At 39.4% G+C, this 24733-nt stretch overlaps 2 protein-coding genes across 6 annotated transcripts in view; one reads left to right on the top strand and one right to left on the bottom strand.

Moving 5' to 3' along the window:
• LOC124141991 (serine protease inhibitor Cvsi-2-like) overlaps positions 1-24733 on the bottom strand; it is a 35626-nt gene that overhangs the window by 8683 nt on the left and 2210 nt on the right. The window lies entirely within an intron of this gene.
• Positions 8-23186, top strand: LOC125384277 (serine protease inhibitor Cvsi-2-like). 5 transcript variants are annotated; one of them, XR_007223164.1, is made up of 7 exons: positions 8-26; positions 3860-3948; positions 10582-10633; positions 13838-13972; positions 15654-15765; positions 17087-19949; positions 22207-23186. XR_007223164.1 is itself a non-coding variant. In XM_048403062.1 (6 exons), exons 2-6 carry the CDS (start codon positions 3931-3933, stop codon positions 17091-17093), a joined length of 324 nt encoding a protein of 107 aa, XP_048259019.1. In that variant the 5' UTR covers positions 2698-2780; positions 3860-3930; the 3' UTR covers positions 17094-18947. The 5 variants fall into 5 exon arrangements, 3 of the variants coding, with proteins under 3 accessions (XP_048259019.1, XP_048259020.1, XP_048259018.1); XR_007223163.1 differs by lacking the exon at positions 8-26 and adding an exon at positions 2698-2780 and having other exon boundaries at positions 15654-19949; XM_048403062.1 differs by lacking the exons at positions 8-26; positions 22207-23186 and adding an exon at positions 2698-2780 and having other exon boundaries at positions 17087-18947.

Here is a 24733-nt window from a genome sequence, read left to right as displayed (position 1 = left end):
AGTGCACATTGAAAACGTCTGGCAAGGTTAGCGTTGTTTTGAACTGTATGGTTCAAATAGGTTTCAGATTAACTTACATTTGAACAAGGTCATACTATGTATGTATAGAGAACAACAAAAGTTCCTGTGACATTGATTAAGATTTCATTCAAAGTTATGTTTGTTTTACCAAATCTGAAACAATTTCGGTTTGCAACAGATAAAAGACTCCTGTAAATGTTCAAATGGTTTAATTTGCCATACTGACTTCAGAAAAAAAACAAAAAACATGAACATGCCAAAATGTCAATTTACAAATCAATAGCGTGTGTGTCCACCTCTGGTTGCGATGCAAGCAACACATCTTCGTCTCATGGAATGGACCAGGCGTCGCACAAAGTCCTGTGGGATATCTGTCCATATCTGCTGGAGCATGTTTCGAAGTTCCTGGAGTGTCTGTGGAACACGTGGTTGACGTCGAAGGCGTCGATCCATCTCATCCCCCATGTGCTCGATTGGTGAGAGATCAGGGGAGCGATCCGGCCAGGGGATGACATTCACGTTGTTTTGTTGAACGGAGTCCTGAACAAGTCGAGCAATATGAGGCCGGGCGTTGTCATGTTGAAAGGTAATGCCTGGGCCATGACGACGCAAAAACGGTAGAACAACAGGGCCTATGATCTCGTCGCGGTAGCGCTGTCCAATGAGATTTCCCTCTACCACTATCAAACGGGTCCTCTGTCTTGCTGTAATCCCACCCCATACCATAACGCTGCCGCCGCTGAACCGATCTTCTTCCATGACACGATGATTGACGTAACGTTCGCCTCGACGTCGGTACACTCGAATCCGATCTTCGCTGTGGCTGAGGTGAAAACGAGACTCGTCAGTGAATAGAATCTGTCCCCACTGCATGGCCGTCCAGCGTATGCGCTGTCTGCACCACTGTAGATGTCTTGACGGTGGTTTCCTGTCAAAATGGGACGTCTGGCGGGTCTTCTGGCGACAATCCCTGCACATCTGAGGCGACGACGTACGGTTTGTGAAGATATTCGTCGAAGGCCAGGGATGCTTCTTGCAGTCACTGTTGCTGGCTGAATCGATTGCGTAGGTTGTCTTGTCGATTATTGGTTATGCGTGGCCTGCCACTCCGAGGATGGTCTCTGACTGCATTCGTCTGTTGCCAACGTTGCCATAAACACCAAATGGCGTTTCTGTGGACGTTAAATTGTCTTGCAGCATCACGTTGACTCGACCCTGCTTCAAGTATACCAATGGATCGAAGACGCTCATTTTCGGACAGGCGTGGCATTTCGAAATGTTGAATAATTGCGTAATTTTGTTGTTTTTCTGAGTGATTGTTGTCAGCATGATGCTAAACAATGCATATGGATTCCCGTTAACGCACGTTTTTATACCCATTCTTCGGTAGTGAAATGCATGGGGCTTGCATAAAAGTCGACTTTTGCATGGAATGCATGCTTTTCTGTAGCAGTTGCGTTTTTGTGACTTGTTTCCATACATGTACTACAATATTGAAAACCAAACTTTACTTGTTTGAAATATACACTAAAATATTGGTGTCACAGGAACTTTCGTTGTTGAGTATATTATGTGCTGAAAAGCTAAAACCTGACAATTTCAGAAATTTACCAGATTCCATCCAGTTGTTTTCGGGTCAACTAATAATATTGCTGACCAAATAATTCCTATGTCCTCTAAAAATATTCGTCAACAATGGTTTAATAACGACTGCAAACATGCAAGAAAGTGTAGGAAGAAAGCGGGAAAAGATTTCCGCAAACATCCTACAGTTCATAACTTTAATAATGTTACAGTTATTTTTGACAAGGCACGACGTGATTATGAACAAAATGAGCGCCAATCTTGGAGAAACTATGTCTCCAAAATTATTTCACGCACACCTATGTCCAAGGTTAAATAAATAAAAGACAAAGGGTACAAATCGTCCGTATCCCACCTTTAAGACTTTGAGAAATTGATAACTGATAAATCTGACATTGCAAATAAACTTGAGCGAAACTGAAGATAATAATGTATTATAAGTATTTCCATTACATGAGCGTCATACTGCTCTTACTGCAGCGGGTGATGATAATATCCACCATCAGTTACTGAAGCATTTGCCTTGAATCATGTCTTGAGACAGTTTTATATGAATATTTGACCACAGATGGACGTCAGGGAATTTACTTCCTCGTGGCAAAATGCCATTGTAGTCCCCACACCAAGATCCTACTGATGCTTCCAATTACCACCATATATCTGTAACCAGTTGCGTTTGCAAAACCATGGAACGAATGGAAAACAATAGATTAGTTTGGTATTTGGAAACCGATAATCTTATTACAAATATTCAATGTGTTTTCTGGGAATAAAAAGAAGTAATATTGATCATTTTTTTAATGATTAGAATCCTTTGTTAAAATGATACAGTAAATAAACAACGCGAAGTATCAATTTTCTTTGATCTTGAGAAAGATTGCGATACTACCAATCATGAATCCAAAAATGAATAAATGCATATACATTCGTAAGGGTTAAGATGAGGTTGGCAACATAGAAACAATCTCGGCCTACATTAGGGGAAAGTGTAAAAATAAATACTTTGTGGAATTCGGAAAGTGTCATCTGTTTTAGACAACGCGCTTAAGATAATTTATGGGTGCAGGCATTGTGCAGTATAAAAGGCGTGTCCCTGGTCACAATGTTCAGATCAAAATCGTTTCCGTAAACCATGAAGTACATATTAATCCTCGATGTATCAGCAGTTGCTGTCGGTGAGTATGACAGTCATCTGCATCAGCAACGCCGTCAGGGAACAGTATTTTGTTGTTTCACGACCTCTGCAATATTCCATCTTCAATGTTTATGACGGCGGCCTGTAGAGAAGCTTGTCATGTTTTGAGCAATGTCCCACCCTTGGCGAAACTACCATAGTAGCAGAAAAGCGGTTGAGTACACCTAAAAATCACATTTTATCAAAGATAAGTAAACCTCGATTTACCATCTATGCAGTAAATTTTTAATTCAAACACTACACGGTCGAACATGATATTTATTGTCTAATTTGAAAATCGGAATCTTGCATTGAGGTATCAGTAATGAAGTAACGAAACCTTTAGGAAATAATATGAAGAAATACTAGTAAGTATAGTTATGTGAAAATTTCACATAAACATACTTGCTAGTATTTCCCTCAGGCGAGCAGAGAGTCCTTGAAAGTAAGTGTTTCACAATATATACAGTGAGCTACGTTTATAACGAACTGACGGATATAACGAACTTACTTTTTTGTCCCGACTATTTGTTGTAGTTATGCTGTATATATGCTAATAACGAACTACGGTTATAACGAACTAAAATTAGTAGTCCAGTTGAGTTCGTTATAATCGTAGTTTACTGTACTTACTTTGTGACGTAAAAAACGTCACTTTCACAATTATTTTCATTATTATGATAGGACGGCTCGCGTTGAAACATTAAAAAATAAAATCACATAGCTACGAATAAACATGAAAAACACATAAAAACAGTATTATTGATTAGTTGCGCCCTGCCCACACCGTGGAATGATGACACGAAATCAACCCAAACACTGAACCTGATTCCTCGATCCATGAGTCCCCTCGTACGACACTAGTAGTTTGCTGGAGGGCTATTTGAATCCATAATCCCCATTGGCGAGTCAGAGGACACACCCAGTTCTGTATATATCTGTTATCTTCTCGACTCTTATCTGCTATTATGTCTCAGTTGGAAATCAGTAACCACTTGAAGCGGCCATATAATATGATAGGCTAAATAACTTGCATTATCGATATCAACAATTAATTGAATTTTTTTATTTTACTTTAAGCCTTGGTGTGGAGCGAATCATGACACTTAACACAACACTGCACTGCATCAACCAAGAGTGCACCAACACGCATGCATCATGTATTCAGGGTAAGTGAGTGAGTTGTGTTTAACTCTGCTTTAATTTGTTTGCTTGTTGTTTAACTCAGAAATATTCCATCCACACGAAGGCTGCGCTGCTTTAAACAGTTTGTGTTACCTTAGTGAACCAAATAACAATAAATAAAGCGATAGAACCCTTTCCATATCCAATAGAAATCTCTGCATAAAACAGTCGATTGCACGATTTCGACTTTATCATGAACATGTGTTTATGAATCATTATCAGGTGTTCGCGAAAAGGTGAGTGTATCCTGCCCCACCGGTGGCACCCTTCACAAACACATGCAAAGGGAAGTCAGTTGTTCACCTGATAAACACGGGTATTTATGGTAGAAGTCAAAATAGGGATTTGCATCGGACATCATCTTTGTCGCTGATGCGTCAAATTTGGAAATGTATTTCTCATGTCTAACACTCGTAAAGCTTTTTGAAAGCTTTACTGAGGCCTTGAATGTTGTAACCTTGATCGTACAACTTCATAGCAAGAGTCGTATGACGCTCGTTGAAATCTTGATTGAAAGATCATGCTCGATTGTATCTCAAAAGGTGGGAAATGTAAACACCATGTAAAGGATAGAGCTGCTGAAATATTGTTCCACATGAAGGGAAAGTTGACAGTTGGAAAGTTGAAGTCATCCCTCTTGTCATACAGTCCTTGTGTCCTTGTGGTTTTGGTCCAATATCAACGCTGCTTCAATAATGGAGCAAAACACACAAGGACACATGTCATAGATATTCACCACGGTGTCTGGTTGGCTCCATCTTCACGAGGCAAGAGAGTTAACTGACTACAAAAGTCCAGTTTCCACCCTTGCCGAACTTGGCTGGTATTATGGAGTTACAGTTTGGCTGAACTAACGAGTCTCTGCATAGTCCAATCAAAATCGCGCAACGAAATCGAAATCCGGTTTGTGAACTGTCATGCAGATTTCCGTCGATTGCAGGATTTACAAAGCATGTGCACCGCCAACTCGACCCATGAAGATCCGGGGTAGAATAGATCTTCAGCAACCCATGCTTGCCGTAAAAGGCGACTATGCTTGTCGTAAAAGGCGACATACGGGATCGGGTGGTCAGGCTCGCTGACTTGGTTGATGCATGTCATCGATCCCAATTGTGTGGATCGATGCTCATGATGTTAATCACTGGATTGTCTGGTCCAGACTCGATTATTTACTGACCGCCGTCATATAGTTGGAATATTGCTGAGTGCGAGCTCATTCATTTGGCGAATGACTACAGTAACATTAGGAGTAAGACATTGTATCATAAACAGTTCTGTATAACATCAACATTTGTAGATGGAATTTACATATTGAATTTATGATTTGCTGGTAATATATAATACTTTCCGTTAATATATTAGTTTCTGGTTTCACAATAATAATCACAATAAGTACAATTGATATTCATTTTCAACACAATGTGTGCCCCAAAATATACAAATCCGATGCTCAGTTGGCTCTCTACAATAACGCCCCGTTTCAATTCTAGGTTTGTGTGACCCACATCTAAATCGAGATGAAGAAATTCTAAACTTGTTAATTGGTGTCCTGCTTAAATATAATTCAAGTCCAGAAGAAGGTTTAAATAGTTAATATGAAATTATTTTTGAACTTTCAAATACAAAAGAATGCCATTTCTTGTTCATAACAGTATCTTAATCTAGACAGAAAGACACCCCGGGAAAATATCAACAGACTGGTGTTCCCACACAGAGCCAAATCTGGTAGAGCAAATTAAATGTTTAACCTTTGATACCCAATTCACTTGTCATAAGACAATTTTACATTTCTAGATTCCTCTAAGCATATTGTTTGTGTCCAAATTCACCATAGACGACGCCCCGCCGTGATATTGCTGGAATAATGCTATATGCGGCGTAAAACCGTACTCACTCACCATAGACGACATGATTTGGTGGTGATGATTTGACATGAAGAAAACGTTTACACGCTGTTAGATGCATAGATGATCAAAACTTTTGAAATGTACAATTTCTTAAATGTAATTATAAACTATGAAATATAATTTTTTGTTTCATGTATTATTAACATATTATATGTACATTTTCTTAATATCTATGATATCAAATTAACAAATCACATTATAGAATGTGAATTAAAATGTGAAGAAATCAATGCTCTTATTGTTTTTCTGTAACCTACTGTTGGACCAAACCATTTTAATATAGGAAACAGTTAGGGGTTTGGCAATCAGCCATGAAGTTTGTTGTTTTTTGACTGGTGGGACATCTGACTAATCGGAGGACACGAACTCACTCCATATAATGGAAGTCGAATGGTAAGAGTGACCAGTCATCGTACCCAACGCGTCAACCGTTGACGAACGCTTTCTTCCTCTACACGAGTAGACATAATTGTATTTGAGGTAAATCTATTGCCGAGATGAAACAATACAGCGGAAAATATGCGTCAAATCATCAACAATTCATATAATTCCCATTTTATTTATTGTGGTAGAAAAGTTCAAAGCGGCAGAAGCCGTAGACGATTACCAGTTTGCTGAAACCCACGGGCACTGGGAAGACTCCCCAAAAGCATCAAATTATAGTATATCCATTGAAACTAAAGGGCAAAATATCGGTGAAAATTATATGAATTTATCGTTTAAAATCAATGATGACACCAGGTGTTCGCGAAATGGGTAAGCATGTCCTGCCCTACCAGTAGCACCCACCACACACACAATTTGCATAAAACGTAAGTCTTTGTTTGTTGCCTGACGCCGCACAGAAGTACTTCCGCTATATGACGGCTGTCTGTAAACCCAAAGTAGAAAATTGTGTGACACTACATTTACTTAAGAAATACTAAAATCTCGCTTCTACATAATCTATGCCAGATGTTTTGTTGTACTGTTTCTTGAATTTCCTCACTGCTGATAGGAGTATCAGAAATATCTTAAGTGGCATATTTTATCCAATCTTTTATTCAATGTTCATTCATATATGTATTTTCATAAATAAATACACTTTGATCGTCTTCAACAGACATACAATCACTTCTTTTGGAAAGGCTGTACAGACTTTTAAAATAATCACACCAAGACACACATTTTATATTATTCACTGAATTAGTATTCCTGGTGAAATGAAATTAGGTTTGACGTCGCGTTCGACATTCAAGAAAATAGTTTGGACGCTTCACACTGTTACGTGACGATTCCCAAATTGAAACATTACGTTAACCCAGAAATCTATACATAAAAGAAATTAGTGTGAAACCAACCAACAAACAACAAATGGTGTACGATTAACAATTGTATTGCAAAATTAACTAGGTTTACAAATAAACACTGATTACTGTACATTAATTACAATGGCAGTACACAATAGAGTGGTAGTATATATTCAATATCAGTAAATAATATGATGGCAGTGGTCAGTATCAAATACAAAAACAGTGGTGATAATATATTCACCCAGAAGCGACAGTGGTCAAACTTCCGAGATGGCCATGGCTGGGAATCCGGGATGATAAGTTTCCTTCACACGAAAGCTGGTCTTGATTTTATGAAATGTGAAAAACACGAAAGGCTCTTGTCTTCTTATATACAGTCTAACTTGCCTCTGGAAATCACATCACAGAATATTCCAAATGTTTCTCTAACGCTCTATCTCAGTCCACGGTCTTCCGGAAATTTACACATCACACGAGCATCGAAAAATAGTAACTTTCTCACCACTGCTTACATTAAATAGTACTACAGCCTGACAACTAATCGTTGTCCAAATACAATGAGCTTCTTCCGAATCTCAACAGAAACAAAGTAATACAATTACAATCATTGTTTAACAATAAAATACACTGCCATATAACACAGTCAGCTGATCTTACCTGTAAACGTACTAATTCTTTTCTTAATATCACCTAAGACTACTTGTACAGCATCTTTAGATTTATCCATAAGTAAATAGCCTTTCAAAGAATATACCTGTTTTCTCATTCCATGAATACTTTGTAGTCAGTTTGTTATCTGAATTAAATTCTGCTTTTAGGTATGGTAGCTCACTTTCGTTGACAGATTAAATTATATCTGGAGGTGTTCTGATTCAGTTCTAGAGATAATGTTAAACATCGTCAAAAACCCAAGATGATGCAATTATAGTCAATCACACTACATCCGTTATGTCCAATGTATATAAAGTTACCTTTTCAGTGGGGCAGGGGTGGCCCAGTCGTCTAAGGCGCCGCGATTTGCCGTGCAGAGTTGCGTCCCTTGGGCACGCCAGAAACCTATGATTGTGGGTTCGAATCCCGGTTCCCGATGTTTCTAGGTTTGTCAAACCCAAACCCGTGCTCTAGGATTTCATCAAATGGTAAGCATTTGAAGCCTGCATTACTTGGGGCTTTCCTCCCACTTTTAGCTTACATGCCGTGATATAACTGGAATACTGCTCAAAGTGGCGTTCAACCCAACTCACTCATTCATGCACTTTTGCAGTATCACACAGCCCATATGAAATATGTTGATTCGTGAAACATCACATATCATTGTCAAGAAAACTCAGCTACGTTTATGGGACCCATCTGATGCGAGCATAGCTGGAACCGTAGACATAGTGTCTGAGTGGTTTCCAAGGGAAGAGGGGCACGGGTGGCCCAATCGTCTAAGGCGCCGTGATTCGCTGTGCAGAATTGCGTCCCCTGGGCGCGCAATAAAACCTATTGTGGGTTCGAATCCCGGTTCGCCCTGATTATGTTTCAAGGTTTGTCAGCATCATATTTGAAATTCACATTGTTGTCCTTAAATATTCCAACATCGCTTCGTTTTCAACTGTTAGTTTTATCAAGTCGGGTGCATGTGGAGGGATGTGTGGGAGATGGGGGTGGGGGTGGGAGGGGTGACCCTGTCGTGTCATGCGATGCAGGTCCCCTGATCGTGTATTCCGATTCCAGATTTGCCCTAATTATAAGAGAATGCATATTAAAATCTCCCTTTCTGTACAATGGGGTTTAACCCCACTTGTACTGATCAGACTGCTATTCAGATCCGGGTTAGAATAGGTCTTCAGCAAGATAAAAGTCATTTACTCGAAATCGGTGTAGTAGGCTCAAACGACTCCCCCTAAATTTGACTTTCGGTCATATGGGCCTAGGCTTAAATGACTCTACAGTCATCTCAGCCTGGGGAGTCATTTGAGCATCCTACACCGGCGGGGTACAGGTGGCCCAATCGTCTGGGGCGATGCTGGTCCTGTGATAATGGGACTCCAAGTCCAGATTCGCCCAAATGTGCCCAAACCAACCGGACGTTATGAGAAGATCATTAAGATCAGTGAAACATCACAATATAACTATACATTACAAGAAAATGCAATACAATACAACACACTTTATGACACACAATGTAACTCATTGTGTTCATACACACACTTGAACCCATCCATGCAGACACAAACATAATCACACACATTACATACACTGGTCATTTCATTTCCCTTGTCACGAACACCTGGTGTCATGACTTTTTCAGGTATCCATTTCGTATATTTTCGCCGCTGTTTTGCTGTTTGCACCCAATGGAATCTCTTTCGGTTGAGACTGGTTGTTTAATATTTGCTTTGTTCATATCGCAGGTATCTATACATATTACAGTCAATGAGAAAATTTAATATATACTTCAGTGTGAAAAGTTTTCTGAGGTTGAGAAAAGTTATAATTTTATGAGTGCAGTGAACACTCAAACTTGATATTTCGCTGCAGTGAACATAACACTTTGACGGAACAAGTGACATACAAGAGTTACCTCCCCGCAAATTGTCTCCCTTGGTTGTAAGTGTCTGGCCCGTACACAAACTGTTGACTTTCCTGTTACGTTAGTGAGTGAGTATATGATTTTGGTTTTACGCCGCTTTTCGCAAATATTCCACGGCGGGGAACACCAGAAATGGGCTTCACAGATTGTACCCATGTCGGGAATCGAGCCCGGGGCTACCGCGTGACGAGCGAAAGCTTTAACCACTAGTTCCACTTTGACAAGATGCGTAGTTGCAGGCCGCCTCGTCGACGATGATAGAATATCTTTCTATATAAATTCTTACTTATTCTTGAACATAAGCTTCGAGTTTAGATGTATCGTCACGATTGTGTTAATTGTTTCCATCGAGATCATCTTTTAATTGTATACTGACAGAAGAGCCATAAAATGACAAATACGGATACATGAACTATACCCTGTCAAGACTTGCATCTATTCAAAACGTAAGTAACTGAATGACAACATCGTCGTTAATCCAGGGTATTATATACATTATATTCTGTTAAAGACCCTGGACCCATAACTCCGTTTTGAGCCCGATTCGACGCAATAGCAGTCGAATCAAAATACTTATAAAGGAGAGAAATTCTGGGCTCAGTGAGAGATGGTGACGTCACTTCCGAAACAATGCTGAGGTGGCAAATGGATCCAGATTATTTATGTAGATTGAGATATTATTCCTTGGATGCAATGTGACAATGAATGTATACACCTTTCGTCCATGACACGAACTTTATCTGATACCCGAACCCTGACATTACCGTCACCAGGGCCTGTGTTGACGAAACATCATTTGTAAACTGTAGAAGGCCTATACATATTTTATGTCTGTTTCAGTTACTTCCGGTCAAGTCTTTTGTTCGTATGAAGGCCACTGGCCCATATACAGGTAAATTATTTCTGAGGGATTCTTTAACGCAGAACTTGAAATCATACGCGCATTCTGACTGGTTTGTCGTATTTTCGCACATAACATTATAAATTATTATAGATAGGGGGACGAGCCTTATTGCAGGTTACGGAAAGGGGCGAGTGGTGACGAATGTGTGTCGATATCCCTGTATATGGCACTCTGCTCATGGCTAACTCTATCAAGATGATTAGCATGTCTGATATTGCGTTTTCTAGAGACGTACACTTATTACTAAGGTCAGTGAGAGGGGTTTTGATTGCTTTCATCTCGGTAAACAAAGACTGTCTTGTTCGAAAGTATGTTTCTACATGTTTTGTCATTCGAGTTTCCAAACGATTCTCAAAAAGGGGGGTTGGAATGCCATTCCTTTTTAAGTAATATTTTACAAACGGGAGCTCCAATGCAAATTATCAGGTAAATACACATCTCAAAAACTTCTTTAATACGTCTCTTTTAAAAATAAACTTCATCGTGTCTTCAACTCACAAACCATTAACACACAATGGGCAGATATCTGTGTGTATCTCTGCATACCTATTTGACCAGCTGTCCAGAAAGCTGTCTTTCCCATTTATATCACTGCCCCAGTTTCTCTGCCCTAACTTCACTTCCAGCACTTCAGTTCTAGCTTGAAGCTGAAACCATGAGGTGTCTTATTATCGCAGCCCCTTGTCTGGTTACTTTATGTAGGCCTTCATGTTTACTTTAAAATAACGATAAACTAATGTATCTTAATTTTCAGTAAATGTTTACAAACATTTTTTTCTGCAAATTGTGCTTTGTAGAGCAGCACTAGCTTACCCTTTTTGCGAACACCCGGTATCATCACCGGTGTTCAATTATCCATTCATATAAATTTCACCACTAATTTGCTTTGTACGTGCAATGGTATCTGTATTGGAATAGATATTCTCTATTGTTGATGTTTTATCTATCTACCAAAGTACGGCCGAAAAATCGTGAAAGTTAAATATTTCCTTGTAGCTATCTATATGACTATCTATGTAGCTATTTATATTTACTTAACATAAACTGTTCTCAAGTACCAGTGTTAGTGATTAGAAGTGAAATTAATTAGTTATAAAGGATGACGAAATGCCATTGATAGTATCGATACAAATATTATGAAACATTACCGTTCGTCATCATTTTGTGTCGACAATGCACCTTGTTTGAATAGACATGTGAGGGTACATTGAGAACATTGTCAGACAATCAGCGTTACCCCGCTTAATAATGGGAAGGAATATGTACACGCGTTACAGTATTATAAAGTTTGTACCACTACAACAGTAAAGCTATATCTGAACCACTATTACAATAGTAGGGTAAACTACGGTTATAACGAACGCAAAGGGATCACTAAGTTTAGTTCGTTATAACCGTAGTTCGTTATAATCATATATACAGCATATATAAAGCAAATGTTTGGACCAAAAAAAAGTTCCTTATATCCGTCAGTTCGTTATAAGCGTGTTCGTTATAAACGTATAGTTATACAGTATTATATTAATAGCAATAGTGTTTTAACCATTGCAATACCATTGTATCAGTACAGTGCCCCTATAGTCACCCCTATTGGCCATGATGTTGGGGAACGGCATACTATCTTATACCACCCAGGGAACATTCAGTTTGCGAAAACAGAATGGGGAATTTGATAAACCGTTGGCAATGAATATCCAACCAATATTTCGATCAACAATGTTGTGATTCAAACTCGATTTTGACATGTGAATGGTTGTCAAACGTATGTTGGTTGCTTTCAGTCAATCAGATACTGCGTAATATGGCGTCAACCTTTGAAAGGAATGAAGAGAGGCTATGCAACAACAACACGCCTTTGTAGTGTGAAAATACAAGTTGGCAATCTGTGTTCTTCTGTTGTCCGCGTGAAGCCGCCTATACAATAAAGTCACATTGCAAGTTGTAGCAGGATCACGAGGGATTTATTCTGCCTCTCAGAAATCCACGTGCAGCCTGTTTTGCTCTTGGTGGGGTTTAAGATATTTATTCCCCGCTTAGAAAGTTATTGTTATTACCCTGCAAGGCGGGTTACACAGTATTTAATCAAGATCACGTGGATCAATCACATCCTCATCACTCTGACATGGAGGTATGATAAGTGGTTTTCCGCGTTAGCCACGCTCGTGGTATAAAACTTGACACGGGACGCATAAAACCACATACGCCCTCGTGATACTGCTACAACGAATTTACCTTATCGACATGTTTTAATAGGACATTGTGAAAGGATTAAACCAAACTCACAATTGATAGAAAACAGCTGTTCGATTGCTGTGCCAGGTGACTTTCATTGATTCTGTTACGTGTAGATTCCCAAATTGAAACAATATGTTAACCCAGAAATCTGTACGTAAAGGAACTTAGTGTGAAACGAACAAACAACCAACAAGCGGTATACAATCAACAAATGTACTATAACATAAACTAGGTTTACAAATCAAAACAATTACTGCACAGCAATTACATTGGCAGTACACAATAGGGCGATAATACAATACTCACTGACAGTATATAATATGATGGCAGTGGTCAGTATCAAATACAGTAGTGATAGCACAAGTCAGTGATAATATATATAGCCAGCAGTGACAGTAGTCAAGCTTCCATTATGGGTTAGGATGATGAGCGATCCTCACTTGGAAGCTGGTTCCGATATGATGAAATTGCATGAAAGATTCGTAAACACGCTATTGTTGTCCCCTTATATACTACCACCGAGAAAGTTCCCTCGCTAGTCCTTCGGCATTAGAACATTAAAGTATTTTCCATAACATACTATCACCGTCCTGGGTATACCGGCCTGGAAGTTTACACACCACACTGGCATCTAACTTCCTGACGACTGATCACTGCCTAAACACAACGCAATGAGCGTCTACGGAATCTCAACAGAAACAATGTCACACATTTCCAATCATTGTTAAACAATAAATACACTGTCATATTCGGAAATAGCGAGGTATACGGGATTGATTCCTCCTCTCAGAAATCCACATACAGCCTGTCTTGTTCGTGGCGGGATATGAGGGATTTATTCCCCCGATAAAGAAATTGTTTCCCTCCAAGGTGGGATACATAGTATTTTATCAAGATCACGTGAACCAATCAGATCTCATCATTCTGACATGGAGGTATGATAAATGTTTTTTGTAGCCCTGGTTGATGCCGAGGGATGCCAAGGCCATGATACCAGCACCTGCAGGCATGAAAGCTGCGACGCCCTCTCGACCTTGACTTGTGTGAGGGGAACCTGCACGTGCCTGGTGTCCAGCTGTGGAACCCATCCAGGTAAAGTGATTAAAATCGTCTTTGTGTTTAACATCTCTTTTGTGTTTAATATCTCATTTGTGATTAACATCTTATTTGTGTTTAACATCTCATTTGTGTTTAACATGTTCTTTGTGTTTAACATCCCATTTGTGTTTAACACCTCATTTGTGGTTAATATCTCACTTGTGTTTAATATATCATTTGTGTTTAACATGTTCTTTGTGTTTAGCATCCCACTTGTGTTTAATATCTCATTTGCGTTTAACATCTCATTTGTGTTTAACACCTCATTTGTGTTTAATATCTCACTTGTGTTTAATATACCATTTATGTTTAACATGTTCTTTGTGTTTAACATCCCACTTGTGTTTAATATCTCATTTGCGTTTAATATCTCATTTGTGTTTAACACCTCATTTGTGTTTAATATCTCACTTGTGTTTAATATACCATTTGCGTTTAACATGTTTTTGTGTTTAACAGCTCATTTGTGTTTAACAGCTCATTTGTGTTTAATATCTCACTTGTGTGTCTCACATGTGTATAGTGATTAACATCGTCTTTGTGTTTAACATGTGTTTAATATCTCATTTGTGTTTAACACCTCATTTGTGTTTAATATCTCACTTGTGTTTAATATATCATTTGTGTTTAACATATTCTTTGTGTTTAACATCCCACTTGTGTTTAATATCTCATTTGCGTTTAACATCTCATTTGTGTTTAACACCTCATTTGTGTTTAATATCTCACTTGTGTTTAATATATCATTTGTGTTTGACATGTTCTTTGTGTTTAACATCTCATTTGTGTTTAATATCTCACTTATGTCTCATTTACTGCCGGTCCTGCCTTACCGTCTCTTTAAAACAATTATGTAAAGGGACTTCACATTAACCGAGTTGTATTGAGGTCTGCTACAAAATGGCGTCGGCATTTGAGAGAAGTGTTAGCGCGTGTGTTTGTTTGATACCGCACTATATGGACTATGGCTCTGTAAATAATTGAGTCTGGTCTAGACAATCCTGTGACTGACATCATGAGCATCGATCCCGCAATTGGTAAGCGATGACATGCAGTCAACCAAATCATCAAGACTGACCACCTGGTGCGTTTAGTCGCTTCTTACGACAACCTAAGATTGCTGGGAACCTATATTCTTACCCGGATATTTATCGTGTGAAAACATTAGTTGGCAAACATTAAGGAGATTATGTTTGCAAAGTAATGTTGCCCATGTGAGGCCGTCTTAGAGTAAGTGAGGAACATGCATTCAGAATACTTATGTGTATTGGTTTTTTGTTGTTTTTTGTTTGTTTGTTTACTTGTTTGTTTTTTGTTTAACGCCGCACTCAGCAATATTCCAGATATATGATGGCGGTCTGTAAATAATCGAGTTTGGACCAGGCAATCCAGTGATTGACATCATGGAGCATCGATCCACGCAATTGAGATCGATGACATGCATCAACCAAGTCAGCGAGCCTGACCACCCGATCCGATTAGTCGCCTCTTACGACAAGCATAGTCGCATTTTGCGGCGAGCATGGGTTGCTGAAGACCTGTTCTAACCCGGATCTTCACGGGTCTGTTTCTGTTAGCATATACACGCCCGCGTATACACGTAATTAAATGTCCCGATTGGTAATTGCTTTGAATATTACCTGCTTCCAAGTACTATCCACTTTTCGTTTGATAGAGGGATGCCATACCTCCGCAAATCACTGCAGACACTATGCTAACCAACATAACTGCCCATGTGACCACTCCTGGCACTGCATCGACAGCAGTTGCCAGTGCGGGTATCCCGGGTAACGTTTCTGTCGACCTACCTATCCATCAATCATCCATTTATCCATCATCCATCCCCCACCAACCATACATCTGTCCATCCAACTTTCCATCGTCCATCCATCAAACCGATCACCAACTCCCTTGATCATCAATGATGTATCTGTCCATCCCTCACCCGTTCCAACATCCATCCATCCGTCCATCTACCCACCTACCCATCCATCTGTCCATCCATAACCCTTTCCAACATCCATCCATCCGTCCTTCTACCCACCTACCCATCCATCTGTCCATCCATCACCCGTTCCAACATCCATCCATCCGTCCTTCTACCTACCTACCCATCCATCGGTCAATCCATCACCCGTTCCAACATCCATCCATCCGTTCATCTACCCACCTACCCATCCATCTGTCCATCCATCACCCATTCCCACATCCTTCAACTGATCGATCCATCCACCATCCTCCCATCCATCCATCATCAACTATTCCCAACCATTCATCCGTCCATCTACCCACACACTCATCTGTCCATCCTCCAATCCATGCATCATCATCATCATCATCATCATCATTCGGGGCGATCGGGAACCCTAGTGGTTAAAGCGTTCACTCGTCATGCCGAAGACCCGGGTTCAATTCCCGACATGAGTACAATGTGTGAAGCCCATTTCTGGTGTCCCCTGCCATGATATTGCTGGAATATTGCTAAAAGCGGTGTAAATCCATACTCACTCACTCACGCATCTTCATCATCCATCAGTCCGGCCACACCCTCCTTCGTCCACCTTATCATCTCCGCCATCTATAAATCCTTAAAATATTTCTCTGTCTAAAAGGAACCAAACACACAAAAATGAAGCCACAAATCAGTGTGACGTTAATGACAATAGCTTAACTATAATGACAAATACATGTAATGCATAAACTTCCACCTCTGAAATACTTTACTATCCCCACATCTCCATGGTCAGAAAAAGATCATATATATTATGTTATTTGTGATGAAATACTATATTTATCAGAAGATATGAAAACAATCTTGAAGGAGATTACAGTAAACTATAAATATGTGATAAAATCATTTATAAAGCATTTAAGACAAGTATCTGGAAGACACTAATTCGAAAGGCAATATTAGCGACAAAAAGTTTATTTAACTTCTTTAAATCTGCCTAAGTGGAATTGTGGTTTTAAGAATACGACCATGAAGATCAGAGGTAATAAATAAAACATGTGTCTTTTCATGTTGATACATAAGAATAATATTTGACAAGAAAAGTCAAATATTCTCTTTCATATGCATGATCCAACCATCTGACCCTTGTGTTTCAGCACCTAAAGGTAGACATCTGGATTCAGTACACGTGGTCCTCAGAGTGATGGCGTTGTTTCACGTTCTTGGAGACATCATTCATAAACTCAGTTCCACTACCTCTTGTCCTTTTAATTCATTTAAGTAACAATAATTAAATTTTCGTTGTGTTCATCGAAATTCCTGCATTCTGATTGGCGGAATTGGTCACGTGTTTTTGCATTCATTTAATGATTCATACAGTTTCCACATCGGTTTTTCGATTCATACCTAAAAAACCCGAACCAAATACACAGTCAGTCCTAAATACAACCCTGATGGATAAGATATAGCTCGTGACGGATGTTACCCGCCTTACTCGACCTCGTATTTCATCTGAAGGCCGCCGTGATATTGCTGGAATATTGCTAAAAGCTGCGTAAAACCCATCACTCACTCACTCATTTGAAGGATCGACCATTTAATTTTCATACGTTAGGGGTGGTGGGGAATTAAAGCCATTCGCACAATTAAAATTCATCACACACCAATCTAACTGCAGTTAAGAAGAGTTTATTAATTCCACACTAAGAATAATTCATTACCCGCAATACTGGCTTACATAATAATAACAAAGGGCATCCTAGCAATAATGTCGGCAAAACAATGGAATTATTAAAACACAAAGTCATAGTCACCAGGGGTATGATTCTTAAAAAAGAGCAGCAAGATACATATGGTTACTACCGGGGCCATACAACTATATATCCTTCATATAGCATTATGACCCCGGTAGTGACCACATACATGTATATCTTGCTGCCCATTATAAAGTTACAAGCCCATCTGGTTTAACCTGCATTATAACCCTACGACAGGTTTATTCTCTTGTTGGTTGTCTCTTCAAAACGTGTCAAACCCACTTTGTAGGTTTTCCCTCCTGAAGACCCTGGGACATGGGTTTGCCATTGATACTTTTGTGGTGTTTCTTCAGAATGTACCTCGTTGGAAATATACAATGTATTTAGGAGATAAATATTCGTTTTGTAAGATTTGCGTGATGTTATGCTGAATGGATGTACGGAAATTTCATTTGAACAAGACGCCGTAATGGATGTACGGAAATTTCATTTGAACACGACGCCGTAAGGTGGAATGTTCAAATGAAAAACTTCCGTACATCCATTCAGCATAACATCACGCAAATCTTACAAAACGAAATATTTATCGACATTATAACATGAACGTTAATTAAATCGATATTTAGGAGGAACTAATTTACTGAGCGCATGACACAACAAAACTGTCGTTAGCAATACGTCTCCTCGTGCTCACCTTCGAAAGGATGCATGATATGGGGTGCCGCGAAACCGATGAATGGTTTCGAGGTACTCCAATAATGATGGTTCATTTTACGAAAGGGGTGGCCACATGTTCAAGCCCATTTCTCAGAAAATAAACAAACAACAGGAAATATCACAAATTCAATTCTTTATCACAGTTCCTCATCTTACTTGTAATTTGTAGTTATGCGTATCTATAAAATACAAATAATCAAAATTAGAAAAGACGTTCATACTGTTTTGCCCCTATACAAGACAGTGTCAACTCGCTGAGGTAGTGACAAGAGAGGTCAAACATGTGCGAGATTTTAGATATGCAGCTTAGCTGGGATGGAAAAAGTTGTTTACTGTCACAGTGGAATTACATATGTGAAAGAGACCATGGGAATTAGCAGAAGAATTAACCTAGAAGTTATTCACGGGAGCAGTGGACAGTGGCAGGATATTTGTATCTTGGACAGGTACCAAATTACGGTTGTTAGTGAGCTGCTGCTGTCCCTGAAGAATGTTCAAATAATGTCGTTTTTGAGCCGAGCTCGAGTCAATGGAATACGACTTCAACGATTTATCGGTTTTGTGGCCGGTAATTTTGCAAATCTCGCGATTTTCAATGCCTGCGTTTGACAGCAAAGTAACAGCAGTTGCCCGAAGACAATGGTTTGTATGTGCACTTTGAGACCAGCGTTGGTAGAAATTTCTTTCATCATGTTGCCAATGACATTTACACCAACTGGCCTCGTGGTGTACCATTCGGTGTCGTCGACGTGGACTCGTCTCTTGGGAGCCTGGTAAAAAGCACCATTGTTGGGATTGAGGAGAGACATGTATTTTTTGAATGAAAGTACGGGACAGAATTGGTCCGATGTTGCATAAATGCGTTTGTTGGGCCCATTTGAGTCGAGTGTAAGGTCGAACCACACTTTACGAAGCAAGCCGGAAGGAGTTTCCGTATCCAAACTTTCACGGATTTTTAAAAAGTCATTCTCGGGGATAGCAGCATGATGTGTTGTCTGGTCAAGGCCATCGCGCTTAAGTTTTTTTATCATGAACAGAAAAACATTGTTTGCAGTGTGAAATTCCCGGTCTTGGATAATGTTTATGCTGCCCTCAAATGGCGGTCCCCTGATGTGCCTGTGTATGGCAGCACGCAACCCAACAAAACTCGATTTTGAGTAAAGATCTCCCTCAGCATTTCTGACTTCGGCATAAAAGAACCTCAGTCTCTCATTCAGTTGAGAAGCAGGAAGCTCTTCGAACTTGGGTTCATGGCAATGGTGTAAGGGAGGTAACTCTCGTTGATCGAATCTGTGTAGGAATTTTAGGTATGTGTTTATGTATTCTTTAATGTTTCAATGGCTTACGTCGAAATATTTTAACTCCCCAGGAGGTATTACGCCAAGTAGATTTGGAGAGGTTCCCATCCACGATGTCCTGTACTGCATTTGCATCAAGGGACGCGAAGCGGTCACTGGACGCTTGAACTTTGGGCTCTAAGGAAACGCTGGCTGTATTTCCTAGTTCAGGGGCCATCTCAGAACGGTTTTCAGCTTCAACAGCTGTTGTGAGTAATAATAATAACAAAATTAGGTGGGTGTATGAAAGTCATAACTATTATAGAGTTGCAATTGATGGTTTTTACTCTGTTAAAAAATGATTTTCTTTTCTTTTCCCTTTGGCCAAGTCCAAGAAAATGACATCATTTATGATTATGATTGGGAAATTAATGAAAAAAGGTAAATTTCATTTACCTTCAAATTCTTGAATTATCTCAGAAAATGTCTCGTCGTCCCAATCACTCAATATTTCATCGAAATATCCGATGTGGAAGTCAGGGTAAATTTCCATCTGTTCCTCCATGTTGATGATTTCAAAAATAGTTCCATTAATTAATGTATACATACACGGTGATGAGACCCCAAAAATTCAGTGATGTTATGCTCATTCGACAACACTTTTTAACCAATCAGATCAGAGTACATACCTACTTTTATGTTACAATTTGCATTTGAACACAATCTACATAACACAAATTGCAGCGCTAACTTGAGGAAATGTGCGGAATGATTTTATTTCTATTTAAGTGGGATCTAACATGCAAACGTCGTACTTGTAGCCTATTGAGTGAACCATTAAGCTACAGAGACGCTGATAAACCGCAATTCTTTTAAAGAACCTCTTTTCCAGGTTCATGTACGCCAGCAAGGGATATTTTACGTCCGTTTCCTATAATGGTTCATATATAGTTCAAACATAAAATTGATGATAAGTGTTGTTCAGATTTTTCTTTCGGATCATAAGTCAGATAATACATCCCCCTCTGGCTTTGTTGAGAAAGTCATCATGGGAAAGAAAACACGAATGCCGAAAGTTTTATAGAGGTTATCACGCGAGTGTGTTTGGGGATGGTAAATATCCTGCATTAGGAATAAACATTGTATTTAGCGAGCCTTGGCAGGCTAAATACATAGTGTTTATTCCTAATACAGGATATTTACCATCCCCAAACACACAAGCGTGATAACCTCTTTATCACATAATGTCATTCTTTAATTCTGTGCTTGAAAATCGCTTTCCCTCTCTCACAAACATCACCGAAACATTGCGAGTTTTCCTGGAATGCGCGCATTAATATTTATTACGTCACAGGGTAAGTGATGTGTCAATCGGACAGTGACAGTAGCCAATATAGTTCCAACTGAAATCTCTTTCTTATACAGTGGCGAAGCAACATATACGCAAAACAACAATTGTTTTTAATTGCCTTTCGCGGCAATCCATCGGTCTGTCTGCTAGAGTAACTGCCCTTTGTCAAAGGGAAGCTACTCTAACCCTAGTCTATGAGACGTCACGGCCACGATCAGACGTTGTTGACAGTCGGTCTGTCCTGTCATAACGTTAAGAAGTCTAGTCAGATGTACACACAGTGACAAAACGAAACAGGGTAACAATTCAAACATATTTCGGCCAAATCCAAGTATTTTAATTTGTGGAGAAAGGTTCAAGCCGCAGAGGTCTACAAAGATATGGCTACTGATCCCGCTCGTGCCCTCGCAAAATTGTTTCGAAATTTATACCTCCAAAGTTGCCAAAACGTATAAAATGCCTTAGCTACGTCACAGTAAGACACTGATTTTCAGTACATAAGACTGTTCTTTTGATAATGAAAGCAGTTATCTCTGTAGTTTATCCAGATTCCCGATGGTTAAATCTGACTCGATCGCCGAATGACGAGGGCGACGCCATGTTTGTTTATAAACAGTGAAAGTAGTCCCTACTTGACCTTTGATATTTGCATCTCTATCCGCATATGACCCCAACGGAAATCGTTTTTATCCGTTGGCTTTATCCTGTCGAGAAACCTACCCATTATATGATAAAACACAATAACTGTTTGTTGGACATTCCTTCCGCATTAGGCTGGGATATAACGGGAATACTGTTCAAAACGGCGTTAAACCCAACTCACTCACTCACTTTCAGCATTTCAAAGGGATTTAGTGACAAAAAAGATGTCAAAAGACCCACGAGCATAATACAGAATAAATGGGTGGGGTAAGGTGAAATGGGATTTAATAATGCCTTCAGGAGTTTCACAATTACATAATGACGTGCATGCACACAAGGCAGGGTAACAACAAGTACCATTTTTGTGGTTTGACACAGTCGGGACCGATGCACCGACTTTCCGTTTTCTGCTAGACGATGGAGGAGGTCACAGTATTAATGGAAACCAGAGGCTGGATGTATGTTTATCATATGTTAATAATGGCTGATGATGTGAAATGACTTTGATGAATGTATTAGCCTTGTTTATACAGATACGGACGGTGGCGATCCCATGGTGTCGTATGCTGTGTCGTAAGCGGTGACTATGTGGATTGGGTGGTCACGATGCCCCTGTATCCTGGCGGCTTGGGACGTTGTTCATAATATTAATCATTGGTTTTGTCCATCCATCTTTGGAATCGAAACGTGATTTTCCGTGTGCCGAGAGAACGCTAATACTACTCTTAAAAAAACGTACACGGTGACCCAACGATGTGCGTCGGTGATACATTACAGTGCACATGTTATATAACATGAGGTCATAGCATAGTCCATCTGCTCAGGTGTCAACGACTGATACAATCAAGGATTATTCACTAATGTGAATCACACACCACACACAACATACCCTTTACACGAGCAAACTTAAAATATTTTTTTATCTTTTTCTTTAAATACCACAATCTGATCTGGTATGATAAGACGTCAGAGGGTCGCCAGGGACATGCCACGGTGACGTCAGCTGACATAGCGGAGTTTGATCTCAACAGTGAGTGAGTGAGTGAGTTGGGTTTAACGCTGCTTTTAACAGTATTCCAGTTATATCGCGGTGTGTCAGCTTAATGTCGGAGGAAAGCCCGAAGTGATATGCAGGTCTCAGACGTTTACCACTTCGGTGAAACCCACGAGCACGGGTATGGTGCTGACAAACCTAGACACATAATCGGGGCGAACCGGGATTCGAATCCAAAATTGGATTTTTTGGGTTGCCCCATATCTTTAACTATTTGGAATGTCATAATGATTAAGGAATTGTCCTCTGTCGCTTTTATTTACAATATTTTCGAAACGCCAGGGTTTATGAAACAATCTTTTGTATCCCAGCAATGTTGTCACTAAGGTTTACAGTCCCGTGAAGATTCCGGGGTCTTCAGCAAACCATGCTTGCCGTAAAAAGGTGACTATGCTTGTCGTAAAAGGCGACTACCGGGATCGGATGGTTAGGCTCGCTGACTTGATTCAGGTCATCGATCCCAAATGCGTGGATCGATGCTCATGATGTTAATCACTGGATTGTCTGGTCCAGACTCGATTATTTACAGACCGCCGTCATACAGCTGGAATAATGTTGAGTGTGGCGTTAAACAACAAACCAACCAACCAATCGAAGGTTTACTTACACCATTGGGGCATGTGTCGAGTATGAAGCAGACAGATCATCGGTTGATCAATCAACTAATCCACCGGGCCTGTCCACCCAATTCATGTAGTCCCTTTGAGGGTCGCGACTGTATGAAAAGCTACGTCACGTAAATCTAGCCAATCCAGATCCAAAAATTGTATCTTGAGCTGACGAGGATAGGCTAGAAACACGGAATAACCACAGGGTGTTCTCCATAGGTATAAGCAGGTAACGCATCAATTCAATAAGAGTAAACATATTCAGCATCAAAACAAACCAGTAAATGGTAGTAGTAGGTTTATTTCACATGTGTACATGTATGTATCCAACAAGGTAGGAATTAATTTCCATGGGTTTTCCTCCTTTCAGGATTTAATTACCTCTGAAATTAGAAATAAGAAATTGAATAGCTCAAGTTCAACCAAGTTCAATCTTATTATATGGATCAGAGGTCTGGAGTTTTGGAACCTATTACAATATTGAAAAGGTGCGCTTAACTGCATGGAAAATATTTCTAAATGTTTCTAAATCGGCTCCAAATCATATGGTCTATGGCGAATGTGGTAGATACCCGTTATATATTTGTTCATATTTACGTTTACTCAGATAATGGCTCAAAATAACAGAGATGTCGCGGGAACGAATCCCAAGAAAATGCTACGAAATGCTTGTCTATCGTGATAGTGTTGGTTACGTAACCTGGGCATCAAACATTAAGCATTTACTCTTCTCTCACGGATTTGGATATTTTTTTTTTAATCAAAGCGTTGGCGACAAAATGTATTTTCTTAGCTCTTTTAAGCAGGTAGCAATTGATATGGAGGTCGTCACTAGATAACAGTACACGCTACGACGTCTATAAAACCTTTAAATATTGTCTAACACCAGAGGTTTACCTACATACTATAACAGAGAGAAAAATTAGAGACGCATTTATTAAACTTAGGCTAGGGTTAAATGATTTGATGTGCAACAGGGGTCGCTTCTCCTCTATTCCTAAGGATATGCGTTTTTGTCCATTCTGCAAAAAACATATTGAAAACGAATTACACTTTTTGTTTATATGTCCAATTTACGACAACCTAAGATTGAAATATATGCCTGATATCACTAAGAACAACTATTCCATGAACAAAATAGTATCTTTTAATGGTATCCCTAGTCAAAAATTAACTAAGATATTACAATACATCTATCAAAGTCTACGAGTGCGTAGTAAATTACTTAGTAAATCCGATATGTCCAGAAATAATTAGTTGTTTTGAAACTTTCGCATCTAGATCAGGAGTATCTACATTTCATTTTTGTCTGTTTGTTTCTACTAGAAATGCATATACATTTAAATTGCTAAATTGTCCTGACATGCTGAGTATATTTCTGATAGATCCTTTTGTATT

Source organism: Haliotis rufescens, unplaced genomic scaffold, assembly GCF_023055435.1.
Source record: "Haliotis rufescens isolate VD_foot unplaced genomic scaffold, xgHalRufe1.0.p SCAF_3, whole genome shotgun sequence".
NCBI lineage: Eukaryota > Metazoa > Mollusca > Gastropoda > Lepetellida > Haliotidae > Haliotis > Haliotis rufescens.
Note: the sequence above shows the minus strand (reverse complement) of the source record. Positions and strands in the feature narration are given on the sequence as shown.